This window comes from Siphateles boraxobius, unplaced genomic scaffold, assembly GCF_051911475.1.
Source record: "Siphateles boraxobius isolate OS27281-9 unplaced genomic scaffold, OSU_SipBor_1 19, whole genome shotgun sequence".
Lineage (NCBI taxonomy): Eukaryota > Metazoa > Chordata > Actinopteri > Cypriniformes > Leuciscidae > Siphateles > Siphateles boraxobius.
In genome coordinates this window covers 18,705,638-18,727,166 of record NW_027508799.1, presented here as the reverse complement: position 1 = coordinate 18,727,166, position 21,529 = coordinate 18,705,638, and the positions used below count along the sequence as shown (strand labels likewise).

Here is a 21,529-nt window from a genome sequence, read left to right as displayed (position 1 = left end):
CTATGGTTACAGTCGTAACCTGAGACGTTTTATTTAGTACATTGAGGCTGCTATAAATCCTCCTGTCTCTGGTATTGATGTTTCTATACAAACCTGTAAAAATTTTCGCACATATTTCACGGACAAGATTGCTGGTTTTAGATCTTCTATTCAGCCATCTGATCATGATCCATCAGTTCCTCCGTCGACTGCCTCTGCTGTTTTTCACCAGTTTGAGCACGTTTCTATTTTCCACCCTGACAGAGATTGTTAAACACTTGAAGCCTTCTACTAGTCCTCAAGATATTATTCCAACTCGTACTTTTAAACAGATTTTGTATGTTATCGGCCCTAGTATTTTTATTCTAATAAATTACTGTCTGGCTACGGGTTCTGTGCCAGCCTATTTAAAGCATGCTATAGTGCAACCTATAATTAAGAAATCAAATTTGGATCCTATAGATTTATCTAATTTTAGACCAATTTCGAAACTACCTTTTCTCTCTAAGGTTCTAGAGAAGGTAGTTTTTATTCAATTACAAACTTTTTTAGAGTTTCAATTTAGAGTTTCAAACTTTTTAAAGTTTTTCAATCAGGATTCAGGGAACACCATAGCAACGAATCTGCTCTTTTAAAGGTTCATAATGATATTCTATTAAGTGCTGACTCGGGATCCTCAACAATTTTGGTGTTATTAGAGTTTAGTGCGGCATTTGATACAGTGGATCATAACATACTGGTCTCTCCAATCGAAACACCATGTTGGATGAATGGCCCTTCAGTGGTTAAAGTCCTATCTAACGAACTGCAGTTTTGCAGTTAAACTTGGTGAATGTTTGTCAACTTCAGCTCCACTTACTTGTGGTGTACCACAAGGGTCCATTCTTGCTCCACTTTTGTTTTGTTATACATGCTCCCCTTGAGATCTATTTTCAGTGAACATGGTGTCTCTTTTCACTGTTATGCTGATGACATGCAGACTTATCTGCTATTCAAAAATAATAACAAGAATGCTTTAAGCCTGCTTTTGGACTGTCTAAATGACATAAAAAGCTGGATGGCTTAAATTATCTGAAACTTAATGATAATAAAATTACTGAGATTATTTTATTTGGACCAATTAAAAATTCTGTTTCTCTCAATTCTAATCTTGGTCCCCTGGCTGTGTACAATAAGGCGTTTGTGAAGAACTTAGACAAATTATTATTTGACAAAGAACTCACATTTGATAATCAAATAAATAATGTTGTCAAATCCTGCTTTTTTTAATCTGAGACCCCTAGCCAAGGTAAAGACCTTTCTTTCTTTTAATGACCTTGAGAAAGTTATTCATGCCTATAATTTTTTCATGACTCGTTTATTGTAATTTTCTTTATACAGGAGTTAATCAGACAGCGTTGCCTCATCTACAGGCAGTCCAAAATGCAGCCGCTAGGCTATTGACAGGTACAAGAAAGCTTGAGCACATTACACCGATTTTGTCTTCACTCCAATGGTTGCCGATCCGTTTCCGTGTAGAATATAAACTTTTATTGTGTTTTTAAATCCTTAAATGGTTTGGCACCAACATATCTTGATTCCTTAGTGAAACGTTATACACTTGATAGATCCCTGAGGTCTTCTGATCAGTCACTTCTAACAATTCCAAGAATAAAAGTTAGGGGTGACCGCGCCTTCTCGATCGCTGCCCCGAAACTGTGGAATTTGTTACCCGTTCACATCAGATTGGCTCTGACTATTTCGAGTTTTAAATCATTGTTAAAAACTCATCTATTAACGCAGGCTTTTAATTCCTCTGGGCATTGAGTCATATTTTTCTGTTGTTGTTTTGTTATTTTGTGTGTCTTTGTATTTTTGATATTATATTTTATTACCTTTTGTACAGCACATTGGGCAACTGCAGTTGCAATGAATTGTGCTATATAAATACAATAAAGAAAGAATACTTCCTCATTTTGTGCCAAATAAGCAAGCTGACATTCAATACAATCTATATCTTTCATTTAGAATACAGACAAATATAATTTACGTCTTTTAGTTTGTCAAGAAATTTTAAGCACCGTTTTTGAAGAGTGCGCATGTGTGAATGTGTGCTATTACGTAAGAACGAGCCTATGACTGAATCTGGAAATAAAGCTAAATAACTTAGAAAAATAAGAGATAGTCCTCAGATGCTATGTCCGTAATTTATAGCAAAACATCTAGCATTAATTCGATCTCAAACAGATTGATTAAAAGGAGTTATTACTCCACCACCTGCGTGATATCATTAACCAACGTGGTTGAACTACCAATTTGCGCAAATATGGTTTCGGGAAACAGTCGTAGTTGGTTTCTTCAACGATGCATCATACTATGGTAGTGAAGCAGCGAGTTATGTCGTTGTACAGGAAACGCACCCCAGGGCAGTTGTAAATTATACCAACTTAATATAAAACCTTAATTATCTAATATGTAAGATTTAACCATTTTAAGACCTAGATGAGGACATAAAAAAGCTTAAGACACTGTGTAAGAGTAAGTGGAACTGCTGGCCATCTATAATCACAGTGAAGTTGAGCTTGGGTTCAAGTCATCAGCACAGAGATGTGCTTTTAAAGTCAGACGAGACTCAGCAAGTCCTCTCAGCGCTCATCTCACAAAGTGTCATGACTTTAATGAGATTACTTGCAAGCATAATATCAAAGTTATTATAGTTTGTAATGGAACAGCAGGACATTTAGCAGCTATCAGCATCATATGAAGCGTTTTGTCATTCACATCACTCTCCTAAGTGTCGGCTGATGGGCGCCTGCTTCTCCATTTTCTCTTTCAGAACAGAAAGGATTTAAAGGTGAATTCATGTGAAGGGACCAAACCAGGACCCTCGTATCCTTTTAGTGACCGTGTTTGTGAGGCACTGATGAATTTAGCTACATTAACAGTCTGTGACAGCCCATCATCTAATGAATACTGATATGCGCTGTGTTCATTAGCTATTCATGAAATCCAATTTGCTGCAATAATCTGGCAGTGCTAAGCGCCCACAAAGCCCTTTGTCAAGCTCAGGACCCATGCCGGACCTGCCTACACTTTCTTTAATTATTTTCACCAGAGCAAAGGTACAGTGGCTTCCTGAAAGCGTCCTACAGAAAATTATTCATAATGTAGGAACATCAGCTGCCATTATAAGCGTCTGCAGAGCCTCTTCTTTACATGGTAAACAAACTGTGAGTCATCGACAGATGTGAGAAGTTGTCCGGTTTCACTTAACATTTTATATATAACATCCTTGACATAAAGATATATTTTAATACTCACAATGGTCATAATCAATTGCTATAAGCAAGAGGGTCCCAGTTACACTGGAGAAGGGAAGTTCACTTGCTCGACTGATCTAGTCAAGCTGAAGTTTGCAGAATGCAAAAGAGCCTGACAGAGCACTTTGTTTCTGCCACCACATTTCTCTTCCAGTCCCACGGGTCTCCACAACGCACTGACTCAGTCCTGCTGCAGAAACACTGTAGCTCTCCACCGGTTACAACCAATTTCATACAAAATTAGTGATTGGCCCAGTAAGTATGAAATGCTGAACCTATTTAGGATGTCGTGACTGACTTTACATAGGGAGTGATACACAAGTACTCTTCATATAGAGCACATGGGAAACTCAACTTGGTTGATTCCAGTGGAGTTTAACTTTAGTGCATCCGATTCCACTCAGAGCAGTGCTCGAATCAGCAATTGCCAGTACAGGAGGTGGGCATTTTAACAAGGCTAACAATGCTAAGGCCCACAGTCTTAGCATCAGTCGCTTGGTCAAGGGAGTGAGTTTTACTTGCATAGCTCTTATTATCCGTTACACTTACCCCCCTGAACCTCATTTGTATCCGTGTCACGCTACCAATGTAAATGATTCTACTTGCACTGTTCCAAGAAATTCAAGGTTAGTTACCATCTGGAATATAATACGGCCCCGCTAACAAGGACGTTAAAGACAACAGCCTCGAGCAAAACTCTTGAGAGCAGGGGAGTGAAGTTTACCTGCACAGCTCTTACTAGGTGGCCTCCGTTAGACTCACCCCTCTAAACCTCGGCCCCATCCGGGTCACGGCACCAATGCAACTGGTTCCACTTGGCCTGCTCCAAGCGAGACTCGGACCGATGACTGCCGATTCATACAGGAAACTTCCATATTGTATGAATATTCCAATTGTCCACTGTGCTGAGCCATTTATAGCAGCATTTTTTCAAAGAATAACCAGTATATTTCCCCCATGGACAAAACGTAGTCATATTACAAGCTTTCATAATTAATGAGCCATGAGATCCAATTTTATATTTTACTTGTATAAAATAGGAGGAGAAGCTTCCTCTGAACAAATCAGACTTATAAATCTAATTCTGCTTTTTTACAAGCATCTCTCTTGCATAGAGAGGTTAGATAACTGGAAATTTCCTTGTAATGTTCCTCCATGTGCGCTGTAAAAGAACAGTGAATTTGAATCACCTTTCTATTCACTGAGAGTTTTTAATTAAAAGTCCTGTATGGGTTTTAGTTTTGCAAGAAAAGAAAAAAGAAAACATTAATCAGTCCAAATATGTGCATAAGAACTCATTAAAGCCATCAAATCTGAATTAATCATTTGGTCCACCTAATTTCATTAGGTGGTCCCTAAACCCTAAAGCCCACCAACACAACTCACTTCCACTCAACTGATACTGTCAGACACAATGTATTCTACTCTGAGCCGTTAGATGCCCCACACGGTGATGCTTATATGTGTATGATGTGTTTTGATGTATGATATTTTGTGTCACAGGCCATGCAGTGGGAGGGAAAGGACATCAACATCACGCAGGTCATGGACCGCTGGACCCTGCAGATGGGCTACCCTGTTGTCACCATCAGCAAGAACGACAGTCTTGACAACAGTGTCACCATCTCCCAAGAGCACTTTGTCTATGACACGGATGCCAAGATCCAGAATCCTGAGCGGTTCAACAAAAGGTAGTGTGCTATATGTCAAATGTGCTATATCTCAAATGTGATATACTGTATGTCAAATGTGCTGTTGTTTACAACAAGTTGTTGCGTGAAAATAAAACACCATCAGTCAACTAACCTCTGATTCTCCATGAGCTCATAAATCAGTGCAGAAAATCATCCATAATACGCAGAGGCCTGTATGTTTGCTGAACACTGCGATTCTGAATAATGTAAAAATCCCACACAGTGATGCTCTGACAGTTTCCTGTGATCAGATCAAACTCAGAGAGAATAGGATCCTAGAGTTGTTCCGCAGCTGAAGAGAAGAACCCATTTTGATTAAAAATTAGATAAGATATTTTGGAAGAAATACAGAAGAATAGACCATATGGAGATTATAAGCAGAGCTAGACAGATAAAGACTAGCCTAGCCCCCCACAAGAGCATGAAAACCCAGAGGATTTCCTCACTTATCCAAAGGATGTGAACAGTTTGCTATTTAGCACATCTTGTCTTGCTTTTATCATTCCTACTAAAAGAAGCAGCTTAAACCAGCCTACAATGGTTTGAAAGTTTTCACTGGCTATAGTCAACGAAGACCTGTTAACTATTTTAGACAGTTTTTTTTCTTCAGCAGGACAAGAAAGAGTAACACAACACCGTTTGTATGAATTAGATCTTACATGGTGTTCATGCACACAATATCTAGTTGCTATTAACTGAGCATTTCATTTATTATTAGCGATTTATGCTAACCCATCACAGCATGATATTTGGCACCCGTCTGCATTGGCACAGAAAACTGTACGTGTCACTGGCAGATAAATTAGTTTAATTCTTCGTTAAAATTGAGATGATTCATTCAATATCGCCACTGATCCGTTTTTAGAAATTCTCCTTTCGTTTTGAATCAGACACTGTTAGCAGCACAAGAATTGACTCAAGAATTGAATTTTATTGCTGAATTGTCAGTTTGAGTGTATGTGATGACGGTTGTTAAGCACCATTGCCATTTAGATAGTAACGTTTCTGAAGGTGAGAACAATATCAATGTCAAAACCTGCAATTCTACCAGAAAGACGCGGGAAAATAATATTATAACAATTAACCATTTATTAACAGCCCGTCGGGTTGGGGGTGGGGGTGTGGCGGGGGGAGGGGTAGGGGGGTTTAGGGGAGGAACCATCTCGGTGGTGGTGGGGAGGATGGAGGTAAATGGAAGTGGCAGCATCTGCAAACTCAGACATGTGTAAGTACTCATCTTATATACCACAAGTATTAGAACACGATTGGATAGATGAGAAGGTAATGAGTGGCGTAACAATTGAGTCTTCCCGGCAAGACTTATGCTAGAGCTTAATTTTCAGACATGATAAAACATTTCTTGGCTTGTAATCTATCTGATATATTATAGTGGTTGCTTTTTGACTAAAGCTGGTTAAAAATTGAATCTCTTAGTTACAAAAAATAGGAGATAATAATAACTCTAGTGAGATAAAAGCATAATTTCGGGCATCATAAAAGCATTAGATTTATCTTCATTCTGCACTGATAGGCTGGCTCTCCATAACAAGCCATCTGATGTCATAAATATGAAACATACAGGTAGAAATGTGTTTATCCGCCTCTTTCCTGAGTTCATTTGCTCAGAGCAGACAAAGCCACCTTCCTTTGAACGTCTCCTCCTACATGAACGTGTTTTCTGAGCGCTGCGGTCTTCTGCGGAGGCGTTCAGAAGCAGAGCTGTTCCAGGAATCAATAGCAAAGCTGTGTTGCGAGTAGGGGGCGTCTCTTTCCTGTTTTGCCCCTCAGGCGGGTTTTCAGCTGAGTACCAGACAACCTGCCAGAATGCAGGGGGATTTTGCACCTTTGTAAATGCAGTGTAACACCTCACTTGAGGCTATAAGCCAGCCTAGCAAAATGTGCTGACAGAAACATTGGCAGTGTAAGGCCGTCTAACTCGATCCAATGGCGGTATTCGAATTAGCGGTGAAGGTCTTTGCGTGTTACTGTCTTTCCTCGCGGCAAAGTATTTTTGGTTAAATGCAATACATTTTCTCATATGTATTTACTCGTTACTTCATCTGACTCCATAAATGAAAAAGGTTTAAATGATATCCGTGTATTATTAAATGTGAGCGAATGTTTGACTACTCCGTTTAACTCTTCAATGAAAACAATGTCAGAGTCAGTTAAAATAATCAAATGTAACAATTTATTATGTCAGGTAAATGTATCATGCCAATTTCATAATCAATTCAAAGATAATCGATACAAAACATCAAATGCTCTGGAATAGAGAGAAGATGCAAACCCGACTTTAAGAGATACATGAGGCTGAGAGGTCTTCCTCTCAGCCTCACGGACCGATCTGAAGTACAGAAAAGGCCCTGAGCTCTCGCTGCTTTTCATTATATACCCAGACCTCATTTCAAATCTAAACATCATTCACAGTGGAATTTTACCTGTAAGTCACCATTTGCTAGCAGTGGAAAATTAGCATTCTGTCAAATGGTCGAAGGTGTTAACTCAAAGACACACCCTACAGTATTGGAGGGTGTGGAAGATATTTCTAAACTTCCTAAGAACTTTATTACCTTTTGGGTTTACTTCTTTGGGAATGAGACATTTGTACCAGTCGTACCGAGACATTTCAAATAATACCAAATATGTATAAAACTAGATGATAATCATTCACATTAAACCATTTAGATTCTTGTGTGAATTTGGGAGACCTCTGCCAGGATGAAGAATGGGGGAGAGAAATGTAGATTAGGATGAGGGAGGTGAGACCTTCGTCTCAATAGTGCATGAGGGGGAGTTCAAATGTTAATTTCCTTTGTTTTCTCAGAGAGTGGCCCTCTCTTAAAGTCCTTCAAGTTTTTCCAGTCTTACAGCAGCAACAAAAGGAAAACAGAGAAGGTCAGTTTGAATGTATTTCACACTCCTTCCGTGTGTTTCATGTCCGCTGCTATCTCATTAAAGTTCATAGAGGGTCCAGAGTCTGTCTGGAGATGTCCAAACTCAGCAGAAAAAAATATATTTCTTAGTTGTACCAACTCATGTTGGATTTTATGCTACACTTTGATATTCTCTTGAAGCGGCTCCATAATCCAGCTAGCAAAGAGCCACACACTTGATATGCTAATCCACATCTTTCAAACGTGCATTAAAGAAATATTTTGGGTTAAATACAACAGCAGCTGTATTTACATCATATTTGGTCTGTTATGCATTACCCAGTAATTCATTTGGACTTGTCCTTCAGTTTGTAAAAAGAATGAAAACATGTTAGAAATCCATTTACAGAGAAAGCCAAGCATGCTAGCATTATACACATTTTCACTTGTTTTTACAAAGTTAGGGTTTTGTATAGATCTCATAATTTGTATTTAATGCTAAATATTTATTTGAAATTTTCATAGAAGCTTACAGCTAATCTGATTGGCCTTTAAGCTAACTGCTATTATGCTTACAAGCTGATGTAAACACAGTTTTCTCAATTATAAAACCTCAGTATTTAGTTAGTATAGATTGAATATTTCATTAGAAAGTTGCCAAAAACTTTGAATTGTGAAGTTGAAGTGAAGTTTATACCTGGAATGATGACGCTGTCCTTCAACACACCTGCAATCTGAAATCATCAAAGGACCGTTTGACACGTCCAAGATAGTTTGCAGATCCTGTTGTTATTTTCACAAGTGAAAAAAGTCTGGAGCTGAAACGTTGCTTCATTAAAATTTTCACACTCGTATTTGAATTACCTGAATTTCACAGCACAGATTTTGTGCTGAGGTGATGTCATAGAGAATATAAACAACTTATTAGCGCTTGAAGGCACAAATTCATTTTCCCATTGCAGGCTTGACTGTATTGGATACGTGCAGTTACTCCTGTGAATTATTTACAGTCCCGAGGTGGATCTGAGCCTTATAGAGTCTTATAGTTTGCAGGTATGAGTACAGTAGGTCTATGTGAGGTTGGTGTGCAACTTTGTAAAACTTATTTTGTAAAACTTATGCTCAAGTTAGATCCTTCAGTGATCCTTGAGGGGAAAAGCTGCATTACTGCAATAATTCAATGCAGTATTGCAATCATGCGACATCACTGGAATGTTTCTAGATAGTTAAAACTCTTCAATGAGCTGCGACCTTGCTGGTTAGAGCTTCCCAACCTGTCCCACTGGGTCACGCGAACGATCAGGCTCGGCTACGCGATTCAGTTCACGCGGCCTCCTCCCCGCCACAGTGGAGTCCGCTCCACTATGGTCGGTGGCAATGCCCCTATCATGAGAGCAGAGGTTGCCACCCTGCTGGCGAAGGGTGCGATCGAGACTGTCCCTCCAACCGAAATGAGGTCCGGCTTCTACAGCCCGTACTTCATTGTCCCGAAGAAAACCGGTGGGTTACAGCCAATCCTTGACCTGCGCGTGCTGATCCGCTCCCTTCACAAGCTGCCGTTCAAGATGCTCACTGCCAAGCGCATTTTCGAATGTGTACGGCCCCAGGATTGGTTTGCAGCGATCGACCTGAAGGACGCCTACATTCATGTCAGACCATTCCTTCGGTTTGCTTTCGAAGGGCAGGCAAATCAGTACGCGGTTCTCCCATTCGGGCTAGCCCTGTCTCCTCGCGTCTTCACGAAGGTCGTCGAGGCAGCCCTTGTGCCCCTTCGGTCGGTTCAGCTGATTTGGGACCAGTTCGGGGACGCACAGATAGATCTGTTTGCCTCTCACAACTCGACCCATTGCGCCCAGTATTATTCCCTGACCGAGGGCACGCTCGGCACGGATGCTCTGGCGCACAGCTGGCCTTAGGGCTGCAAATATGCGTTTCCCCCAGTGAGCCTTCTTGCGCAGACCTTGCGCAAGGTCAGGGGGGACGAGGAGCTGGTCATTCTGGTTGCGCCTTACTGGCCCACCCGGACCTGGTTCTCCGAACTAGTACTCCTCGCGACAGCACTTCCCTGGACGATCCCTCTGAGGAAGGACCTCCTTTCTCAGGGACGGGGCACCCTATGGCACCCTCGTCCCGATCTTTGGAACCTCCACGTGTGGCTCCTGGATGGGACGAGGCAGGTTTGAGTACCCTACCACTTCCGCTAGAGCATCATCTACGAGACATCTCTATGCGTTGAAGTGGAACCTCTTCGTCAACTGGTGCTCTTCTCACCGAGAAGAGCACCGGAGATGTTCGATCAGTGTCGTGCTTTCCTTCCTGCAAGATGGGTTGGATGACTTTGTTGAAGGTAAGTCTTTGGGGAGGCACGACCTGATCGTCAGGTTCCTGAGAGGAGCGAGGAGACTGAATCCTGCTCGCTCTCCTCTCGTTCCCTCTTGGGACCTCGCAGTGGTGCTAACTGCCCTGCGGAGTGCTCCCTTTAAGCCTCTGCAATCAGTGAAGCTTAAGTTCCTGTCAATGAAGACAGCGCTCCTGGTTGCACTGGCATCCATCAAGAGGGTAGGGGACCTGCACACATTCTCCGTTGACGAAGCGTGCCTGGAATTCGGGCCGGCTTACTCTCACGTAATCCTGAGACCCGGCCTGGATATGTGCCTAAGGTTCCTACCACTCCCTTCCGGGACCAGGTGGTGAACCTGCAAGCGCTGCCCCTGGAGGAGGCAGACCCAGCCTTGGCACTGCTCTGTCCAGTATGCGCCCTCCGCGCCTATGTAGACAGAACGCAGTGTTTCAGGACCTCAGACCAGCTCTTTGTCTGTTATGCTGGAAAGCTGAAGGGAAAGGCTCTCTCAAAACAAAGGTTGTCTCACTGGATAGTGGACGCCATTGCTTTGGCTTACCAGCAGCAATGTCGACCGTACCCCCTTGGTGTGACTGCCCAATCCACCCGGAGTTTGGCGTCCTCTTGGGCTCAAGCGCATGGCGCCTCGCTAACAGACATCTGCAGAGCTGCAGGCTGGGCAACACCGAACACATTCGCCAGATTCTACAATCTCCGAGTGGAGCCTGTGTCCTCTCATGTACTCGCTTCAACCAGCTAGTGCTGGACCCGCTCAGGTGTCTTCGCTTGCTCGCCATTCCACTCCACGGACTGGATACGTGCGATATATTCCTCAGGTGAGCTTCTCCGAAAGCCCTGAGTTCCTCCAGCACTCCTGACGTCGGTGCCAGTGTCTATTGCCTGCACGTCGGCTAGGTGCCTCCCGTGTGCATGGTTCCTCCCCTGAGCGACCCCCACATGTGTATTTCCACTGTAAGCCTCTCTGAGCATGTGTCTTTCCCTTGGCAAGCCACCTTGCCACCCCTGGGGTTGAAATATTCCACCTGCGGCTGGACACCCCAGTGTTCTCCATATGCATCCTTCGGGTCATATGTGTATTCTCTAAGTCCCCCCCTCTGGGTTTTGTAATAATTACATATTCCCCTAATCCTTGGAATATGCTCCCCAGTGTACCTTGGTATTCCTGTGCTAAATTGGAGTCCTTCGTCCGTGCCAGTCTCACGACAGAGATCTCAGATTTACGCAGGGCACTGGGAGACAGCCGAGAAGGTGGCGTGATTAGACTGGTAACCCCATTCGTCGTCATCCGACGTAACTCGGCGTGACAACGAAAGGGAACGTCTCGGTTACGTATGTAACCCTCGTTCCCTGAGTAGGGAACGGAGACGTTATGTCTGCCTGCCACTTTCCGCTGTACTGCGGAGATCGCCTGAAGCTCAGTCTTGGCTCCTCAGCGAAGAAACATATCTGCATGTTGCCAGCATCTTCCTTATATACCCACGAGGTAGGGCGGAGATACGCTATGCAAATTCCGCAGACCCATGGCATTTCTTTGCCATTGGCTCGTTTTGTAATACTCGAAGTTGATAGGCTTTCTAAGCGAAACCCCATTCGTCGTCATCCGACGTAACGTATCCGTTCCCTACTCAGGGAACGAGGGTTCCATACGTAACCGAGACGTTTTTCACCATTGCTGTGCTCCGGACTTTTTGGGCGGGGCTAAAACGGGGTCTTGATGACGCACTGGAGTGCCTGAGCTCCTAGACATGCCCCTACTTGATGACATTGGAACCACTGAGGCTCGCCCCTCTCCTAACAAAATAAATAGAGCACATTAATAACATCAGTATGCAGCTCAATCGCGAGTTACTGTCAGTATTATTAATTACCACAGCCTACAGTTTGCTAGCTAGCTATGCGTTTGTCACGGAAATGCGTACTACCTGGATGCGGTCACATAAAAAAACAGATAAGTGTCCTTATTTACAAAAAAAGATCACATCAAGAAGAGGTGGATAATTCTGTGTTTTTGTCGCCTTGATGGAGAGCTGAGGATCACCACCAAAACCTGCCTCTGTAGTGATCATTTTACACGGGATAGTTTTATAAACTTTCGTCGGAGACAACTGGTATTCACTGATAATCCGCTGTTACTGGTGAATGGGGCCGAACTGACTATCTCTCGCCTCGGCCTTCATCCTCCCGTCGCACCGACAACTGGTGAGTGTTATACTTCCCGCGAGTGGGCGTGGTTTCAGTGCAGCCAGCAGACACGCCCCCAGCGTTTGAGAGCAGAGACTACTGCTCATTTTTTCAAGATTTTGATAGCTTATTTGATGTACTTGCCGGCTTTTTTATCTTTCAAATTTGTCTGGGTGGCTAATAACACATTTTTCTGTGGTGTGACAAACTCAGAACACATACTTAATTTTCACTTTACTGGGACTTTAACAGAGAAAAAACACACATATACAAATCTGAAATGAAACATTAACTGTGGACATTCAACAGCTAGAACGCTACTGGGCACATTAAGTAAAAACAAACAACAACAAAAAAAGATCTAGTTTTGACAAAAAAAAAGATTTCTGTGCCATATAATGACTTAAGAAAAACGTTCTGTCATGACACAGGCAGGTTGATATGTCCTTAATCTGCTTTCAATTACATCGTTCTCTATAGGACACACCTGATAGTTTCCTGCTGTTTCAGTACCTAATGAGCTCGCTGCTCAACATTGAAATACTTGGTTAGCATCTGCTATAGCAGTTTCCAGCGTGCAATCAGAAACCCTACAACTTCCCCAGCTCCACCTGTATAGATCTGCTACTGGTAATTCATCTATTCTATTGTACAGCAGCAGCATGTCGTATAATATGTATTAGCAAAAGCATGTCCTGTACTTGTTCTGCAGCAGACGCAGCAATAACCAATAGCAGCACCAGCAGAGTAGCAGATCTAATCCGCCAATGCAGATTAACAATGTCATATCTCATCATCTTCTGTCCAGTTACTCATGGTCCCAGTGGTTTCAAACCACTGTTGGGTGATTGATTGAAAGTCAAACACAAGTCTACAAAACATAAATGAACACAATAGCTCAAGCTCAACACAAACTCCAGCCTGTGTGGACATCCAGGAAGGTTTCAAATAAAGACAATTTTATTTTTTCTTCTCTTCAGTGTGGCTGGTGTTGGATAAAAGTGTTGTGAGGATTTACAGTATCACACATGTTGTGCCACAAAAAGCCCCCCAGTGACTCATTATGGATTGAAAAAGCCAGCGGTCCCTGAAGACGGCCTGATATATTATCACACCCGCACAGAGAGACAATGAGACTGAGACCTCAGTACCCATGAGCAGAGAGAGAATGGTGGTTAATCACAGTGAATTTTAGACACATCCAGACAGATAATCCCTAGAAGTTTTTTTTTTTTTTATGTTTAACAATCCTTGGAACAACCATATAGCACCCAATCATTGTGGCCGTAAATGTTAAGCATTACACATTTTCTTCATAAAATATCAAAAAGTCCTAAATATTCAAATGTTTTTATTATTATTATTTATTTATTTGTGCATATACACTCATTTATTACTTATTTAAAATAATATGGGCCCCTTTTTTAATTCTGTCTGGATCACTGTAATGCTCTGCCTCTCATGTTGCATTCATTTATATAATATTGTCCATTAAGAGCAAGTGAATAATATCTACAACTGCAGATAACAAACATGGGTTTGTTCCTTAAACATTATATGATGTCCATATGTCTCCTCTCTCACACACTTTACCCGTCTGCTACAGAGACCGAGCTCTTCATTCGTGGTTTAGCTAAAGCTCTGGGCCATAACACAAAGTTCCTGAGGGATGTAAATAACGATGATGATAACAGACGCTTCCATAAATGAACAAACATGAGCCACCAAATTACCAGCCTGTGGAGAACTTTAATTTTCTTTTGCTTTCTTCTCTTGTTCAATCCCACTGATGAACACAGTTTTATGTAAATGTATCTGTGTGATTTTCATTTGAACAACAGACACACAGATGCTTCTATTATCTCTGGAATTCATAAGTATTGTTATCAGTGCTCATCTACCGCAGGATCTCTCTCTATAGTCTCCTTATAAACATATGCGTATAGATACTGTTTCCCAGCAGGCTTCATATAGCCTCATCGTATGCATAATGTCTTCTCAATTGTGTTATAGTTATATCCTCTGCGATATAATAAACTTTGATCCCAGCATCTCCAGTGTCTGCTGTTTACAGCTGTTTCTGCTGCTTTTAAAAATCTTTTTGGTAACACTTTAATTAAACCTTTTTTTTAATAATGCATTATAAAAGTATTTTAATGAATTGAATATGCCTTGTAATGCACCTTACAATGCATTGTATGAACTTATGAATAATTGTAACCACAGTTATAATTCATTGTAATAATTGTTACGCCTTTAGAAAGTATAATCCATTAAAACAAAATACAAACAATCAATTGCAGGTGAACCAAGGAATCTGTGAATATTATAATGCATTTTAACTTTGGTTACAGTTATTTATGAAAAGACATACTGCAGTACAACGTACATTATGAATTAATTTATAATGCATTATAGATAAAGGCTTTAAGTAAAGAGTACCCATATTGTTTTACAACAGAGATTTCGGTCTATCTTTCAACAAAACCCTCATTGAGGCTTGTTCAGACATAATTAAGACACATTAAATAACATAAATCATCTTTCCTGAATGAAAGAAGGTGAGTCACCAGCAGCCTGAAAAGGATTTTTGTCCGTTCCTGTCAGTTTTCCAACTAACACAAATCCTTAATGATCCAACCCTTTTCCCACAGCCAAGACTGACATCATGAAATAATCCAGACAGCTCTTCTCATATTAGATGACCACATGTTGACATTTATGAGGAATTCGTGGTGCGTGCCTGTGTAAAGTTCACTGCCACCGTGCTAGGCTGCTGTGACGGTTGCCAGATTGCTGCTATGTGGTTGTCTGAGTGTTTTTTAGCATGTTGCCTCAAGATAAAAGACAGCTTATCATGTCTATATATCTATAGAATGTCTCAGGTTACGACTGTAACCATAGTTCCCCGAGTAGGGAACGAGACGATGCGCCGATGACGCTTTGGGAATGCCCCTGCGTGATTGCGTCTGAAGCATATGTGTCAACTAGTCCAATGGAATGGATGTGAATGTCACGTGAATGTCACGGACAGGTGACATCATGACCGGGAAAGTATAAAAGCACATCCGGGTTAGAACCGTGCTAGCTTCGAAGAAGGCCGAAGCAAGTCGATCACAGGAATGTAGGAAGTATGGCAAAGTGATGCTTTGTCTCATTCCCTACTCAGGGGAACTATGGTTACAGTTGTAACCTGAAATGTTCCCTTTTGAGGGAACTCGCAATACGTCGATGACGCTTTGGGAACGAGAATGTTCGAACGCCATACAGCCAAAACCCTGTCGTGTTAAACTGTCACGACATGAGAACTCTAGTATCTATGTCTAGGTCATAAAATCTGACAAACGTAATTAGCGAAGACCAGCCAGCTGCATCACAAACTTCTCAAATGGACACCCCAGAAATTAGGGCCCTGGAGGCCACCATACCCCTAGTAGAATGGGCTCTGGTGGCCAAAGCTGAAGGCTGGACACGAACCTCATACGCAAGAGAGATAGCCTCGACTATCCACTTGCTAACCGTCTGCTTGGATGCAAGAAGGCCTTTCTTAGGGGGCCCAAAGCATACCAGTAACCGATCAGACTTTCTCCACTGGGCAGATCTGTGGACATAAGTATCCAGAGCTTTGACTGGACAGATGAGGTTCAGTTTATCCTGGTCTAAATCTTTGAACGGAGGAGTACAGAGCGCCTGCAGTACGACAGGCCGTGGGACATTGGTTGGAACCTTAGGTACGTAACCGGGTTTAGGATAGAGGAACACTTTGACCATCCCGGGTGCAAACTCAAGGCATGAAGGAGATACCGACAGGGCCTGGAGATCTCCTCGTCTTTTAGTGAGGAAATGGCTAGAAGAAACCCAGATTTGAGGGTCAGACATTTTTCTGAAACAGACAAACAAGGGAGCGACAGATAGACCTTCTAGAACAAGAGCCAGATCCCAAGATGGAATTCTGGTATGAACTGCAGGGCTTAGCCTCAGGGTGCCACGAATGAAACGTATAATGAGAGGATCACTTCCAATAGATGGGCACGGTAAGCAGTAATAACCGCAACATAGACCTTCATTGTGGAAGGAGATAACCCTGAAGCAAATCGATCTTGCAGGAACTCATGTATTGAACCCACAGTGCAATTAACTGGATCCCCTTGCCGTGGATAACACCAAGAGGTAAAAACTCTCCATTTCAAGGCGTATACAGGTAGCTTCCTCGTGGAGCTCTGGAGTTTAGTATGGTCTCTACAACCTCAGTTGAGAGACCAGAGTCTATGAATCGGGCCCCCTCAGAGGCCAGACCCACAGGTTCAATGTTTCTGGGCGGGAATGGAGGATTGATCCCCCCGCCTGAGATAGAAGGTTCCCTCCTGACCGGCAGCTCCAGGGGAGAGGTGTCGAGAAGGGATATTAGGTTCGAAAACCACACTAAGCTTGGCCAGCATGGAGCTACTAACAGAACACTCACTCCGTCCTGGCGGACCTTCTCCAGAAGTCCTGGAGCAGAGTGATCGGGGGAAATGCATACAGACGTAGCCTCGGCCACGTCTGTACCATTGCGTCCAGACCCAGTGGGGCTGGATGCGTGAGAGAAAACCAAAGTGCACAGTGTATCGTATCCTGAGACGCGAACAGATTTACTTGTGCCTGGCCTTAACCCTCTGAGGTCGACTATCGCGCGGGCTTTTTTTCTTATCAGTGCAAAAGAATCTCAAAATACTCTGTTGATTTTGATCTTACATATTAAGTGTAGTCCATCATTAGATCCTGATAAGTGTCTATTTTTTTGTGGATACTCACAATAAAAACAAAGTGTTGTGCTTTTCGCCAAATAAAGAAAAACAAACATGATGCGCGTTCTAAAGTCCATTCTGAAACGCGTCCGAAAATTAACTGTAATTCCGCGAATACTTGTCATACAGGCACGAGTGTTTTTCCATAATGAAGCTTGAACTCTCTTCTTTTAAATTAATTAATTTATATAAAAAAATAAATATTCTCAGTTTATGTAATCTGTATGAAAAGAGAGAGATGTCAGTCTTTTTCTTTCCAGCTCATTATACCTAATTACGCGTTAATGTGCCACGCCCACGGAGAGCGCGCGGTATTCAAACGCACATGATCTAAGGCAAGCCATTCAAACATGCCAACGCCCATCAGCTGGATTATAAAACACATCGTGTTTAGTAAGTATCTTACTACAGCTGTGCACATAGCGTATCCATACGCTGTGAGGTATAATACTATCTAATAACCCTGGAAAATGTACCAGAAGTGCTGGTAGTTTCATTTCGAGGAGCAACGGATCCAGCTGATGTAGTAAGTCATTTATTCTTAAGTGCTTTGTTCTGATCGCGATATTGAATAGTGTCTGACTGTAAACCGCAAAAAGACTGTTTAAATATGAATTGCGTGTCTGTGTGTAGGCTAAATGATGAATGAACGGCACAGGTGCGCGCGCTTTGTTTACTACAGTTATACAGCGCTTGTCTGTGCCGTTCATTCACTCTCGCACCTACATTAGTAAACTCTATGTTTACATGAACACATCCAAACTATATATTTATATAGCCTACTAAGATGAGTAAAAATAGACTGAAATATGTTGAAATAAAATGTCTGTATAAGCAACAAACTGCAAATTCACATGTATATGCTAATATCATACACAATATGTTACAGACTAAATATGAATGTTTAGACAAGATTTTGTGATTAGTTTTGGATATATTATAAGGTTTTGACTGTAAAGAAAGACTACTGTCACATTAAATAGGTACGCTTTTGTTCACCAATTTCTGCTCATAGTTAAATATACTATAGTATGATGTTTTGTTCAAAATAAAGTAGGTATATTGAATTATTAACTAAGATGTTATTATAGTGTTTGTTCCAATATTCAAACTAATGAATCCTTACCTTTTTTAATACGTATGATAAAATGTATACTTTTACAAAGAAATACACTTGAAATATTGTTAAAATTGTAATTGTTGTTGTAATTGTAACCTATTTGTAATTGGTTACAATTTCTAATTGTAAAATATGTATATATAGTTAATTTCTTTTGTCCTTGCATTCTTTGGGATCCTGTGACACACCTGTTTGAAAGGCTAATTAATATGCAGCTCATTATGTATGTGGCACATTATCCGGTCTTTGTCTTCTCAGGTGTGAACACGCCTCCACGCATATTGCCTTTCCAAACAAAAGGTGTCTTATAAAATTTAAATCAATGTATTGTTTTGTGTAAATGATTAGGCAGGATGATTTTCAGATCATTTTGAAGCAAAAATTCTAGGCAACAACACCCATTAGTCAAAAGTTTTATGGACACATATTTAGGATGTGTTTTGTGGCCTTTTTTCAGACACTTTAAGTTTTAGTTTTTTCAATAACCACGCATAAACATTATTCTCTAAAAAATACAAACATGTACATACATGTTGCTCACATTTTACAGTAGTCCCGTTTGTGCTATATAGAGTGAATTTACACCTTTGCCATTAACATGCTTATAAATAAATGAAAAAAGCACAAATGTCAGAGCATGTCAGAACACCTCAAGGACCCCAAAAACCCCTTAGACCCCAGAGGGTTAAACTCTCCAAATGTGCTATACCACCTCGGTGTGGAGCTTCCATTCCCTGGGCCTCAGCTCCTGTCTCTACAGGATGTCTGCTCCTATATTCTGATGTCCCGGCATATAGACTGCTCTTATGGAGAGTAAATTCCCTAGGGACCACAAAAGAATCTGATCCGCCAGTTTGCATAGTGGATGTGAACGCAGACCCCTTGATGATTTATATGGGAGACCACCGACGTGTTGTCTGTGCGAACAAGCACGTGATGGCCCCTCAGGTCTGAAAGGAAATGTCTCAATGCATTGAAGACCGCCATCATCTCCAGGCAGTTTATGTGCCTGGAAAGATGATGACTCCTTCAAAGACCTTGAGCTGAGCGGCCTTCCATTACCGCTCCCCAGCCCATGAGAGAAGTATCTGTTCAGAGCGAAACTCGATGGCAAAGAGCTCCTAAAACTGGACCCTGGGATAGGAACCAAGGTTTCCTCCATATAACCAAGGCACGGAGACATCGCCGATCATACGGAGTGGGTTCCAACCTTGGGGAAACCCCTTGGTCTGGAGCCACCACTGTTAGGGCCTCATGTACAGCAGGCCGAACGGTATAATGTTGGACACAGCTGCCATCAGACCCAACAGCCTTTGAAACTGTTTTACAGCGAGTGACTCACTGGCCTAGCTTTATCTCTTTTATAACTGTTAGGGTCGAGGTGACATGAGCAGGTGAGAGCACGGCCCTCATTGTCACTGAATTCCACACGACACCAAGAAAGGTGGTTCTCTGTACTGGAGAAAGTACACTTTTCTTTTTTCTAGAAAACTTTTCACTTTTCTTTTTTCCCGTTTTTCTACTATGTGCACGACCCACTGAGATATATTTGGTAGAGTCTTCCACTCTGACAGAAAATCTACTGAGGGAACCAGCCTCTCGAGGCTGGCCTCTGGGGTAATAAGAGCCGTCACTTCGGTGACCTGGAGCATATTGGCAGGAAATAACCGAACTGATTGACTTTCGACCCTCCTCGGAGGGCGCGAGTCGACAAGTGGGGGTGCTGAATTGGAAATTCGCTGGAAACCGATGCGCTCAGAGGACTCATAATCCTCCCTGGTGGGTCCATTTGTGGTCAAGTCTTCTGTAATGTAGGGTCAACTCAAAAACAAAGGAGAGATGGATCCAAATGTATGAGTTTAATTAAAGAACACAGGAACAAGGAACACAAGGAACACTGGGGTTTAAATATACAAGGGGTAATTGGCAAACAATACACACCTGCGAAAAATCAAATAACTAATTTGCGTTACTCGCGTTAGCCGAAGCAAAGTCGATCGCAGGGATGCAGGAAGTATGGCAGGGCGACGCATCATCTCCTTCCCTTCGCAGGGAACTAGGGTTACAGTCGTAACCTGAGACGTTCCCTTTCGAGGGAACTCGCGATGCGTCGATGACGCTTTGGGAACGAGAATACCCAATCCGCCGTACTTACAAAATGCCAGATGATAAAACTGTCGGCAAACTAAGTAAGAAGCACCTGGGAACCTGGGGCAGCATCCAGGTCCAAGCTGTAAAACCTCACGGATGTGAGCGGTGAGGCCAAGCCCACCGCATCACAAACGTCTTGGAGAGAACTCCAGATAATAAAGCTTAGAAGCACTACTCCTAGTGGAATGAGCCCTGACCACCAAATGGTTGGCCAGAGGACTCACAAGCAAGTAGAATAGTCTCGACTATCTATTTGCTCAATATTTGGCGGATTCATTCCAGAACTCCTGGGAGCAGAGCAACAGGGTGAAATGCGTACAGACGTAGCCTCGGCCACGTCTGCACCATAGCATCCAGCCCCGAGGGGGCTGGTTGAGTGAGAGAGAACCAGAGTGGACAGTGCGTCGTATGCTGAGACGTGAACAGATCCACTTCTGCCTGGCCGTAAAACTCCCATATTTGCTCCATCGCCTCAGGATGAAGTCCCCTGGCCTCAGCCCCTGCCTCGACAGGGTGTCTGCTCCAATATTCTGCCCCCCTGGAATATACACTGCACTCAGATAGCGTATTTTCTTGAGGGACCAAAATAAGAGGCCACCAACGTGTTGTCTGCGGGCCAAGAACCAGAGTTTCTTCCATATAACCAAGGCGCGGAGATACTGCCGCGTGATCTTGATCGTATGGAGTGGGTTTCCCCTCGGGGAGAACCCTCTGGTCCTGAGCCACCACTGTAAAGGTCTCACGTACAGCAGGTCAAAGGGAATCACATTGGACGCTGCTGCCCTGAGGCTTAACAGTCACTGTTCCAGAGCAACACATGAAGGACCCTCAGGTCTGGGAGGAGATGTCTCAACGCATTGACGACGACCATCAATTCTAGGCAATTCATGTGCCAAGAGAGATGATGACTCCTCCTCAAGCCCTGAGCTGAGCGGCCTTCCAATACCGCTCCCTAACTAGTGAGGGATGCATCTGTCAAGATAGCAACTCGATGGCAAAGAGCTCCCAACACCGGAACCTGGGACAAGAACCTGTGTTTCCTACATATAACCACGGCGCGGGGATACTGCCGCGTGATCT

The 21,529-nt window shown here is 42.6% G+C and overlaps 1 protein-coding gene across 1 annotated transcript in view; it reads left to right on the top strand.

The window, feature by feature from the left end:
• The window catches only part of LOC143741710 (thyrotropin-releasing hormone-degrading ectoenzyme-like), a 207,842-nt gene that overhangs the window by 129,208 nt on the left and 57,105 nt on the right, over nucleotides 1–21,529 (top strand). Inside the window, exon 9 of the mRNA XM_077234037.1 lies at nucleotides 4,782–4,969. Coding sequence (XP_077090152.1) covers nucleotides 4,782–4,969 — 188 coding nt within the window. The remainder of the gene's footprint in view (nucleotides 1–4,781; nucleotides 4,970–21,529) is intronic.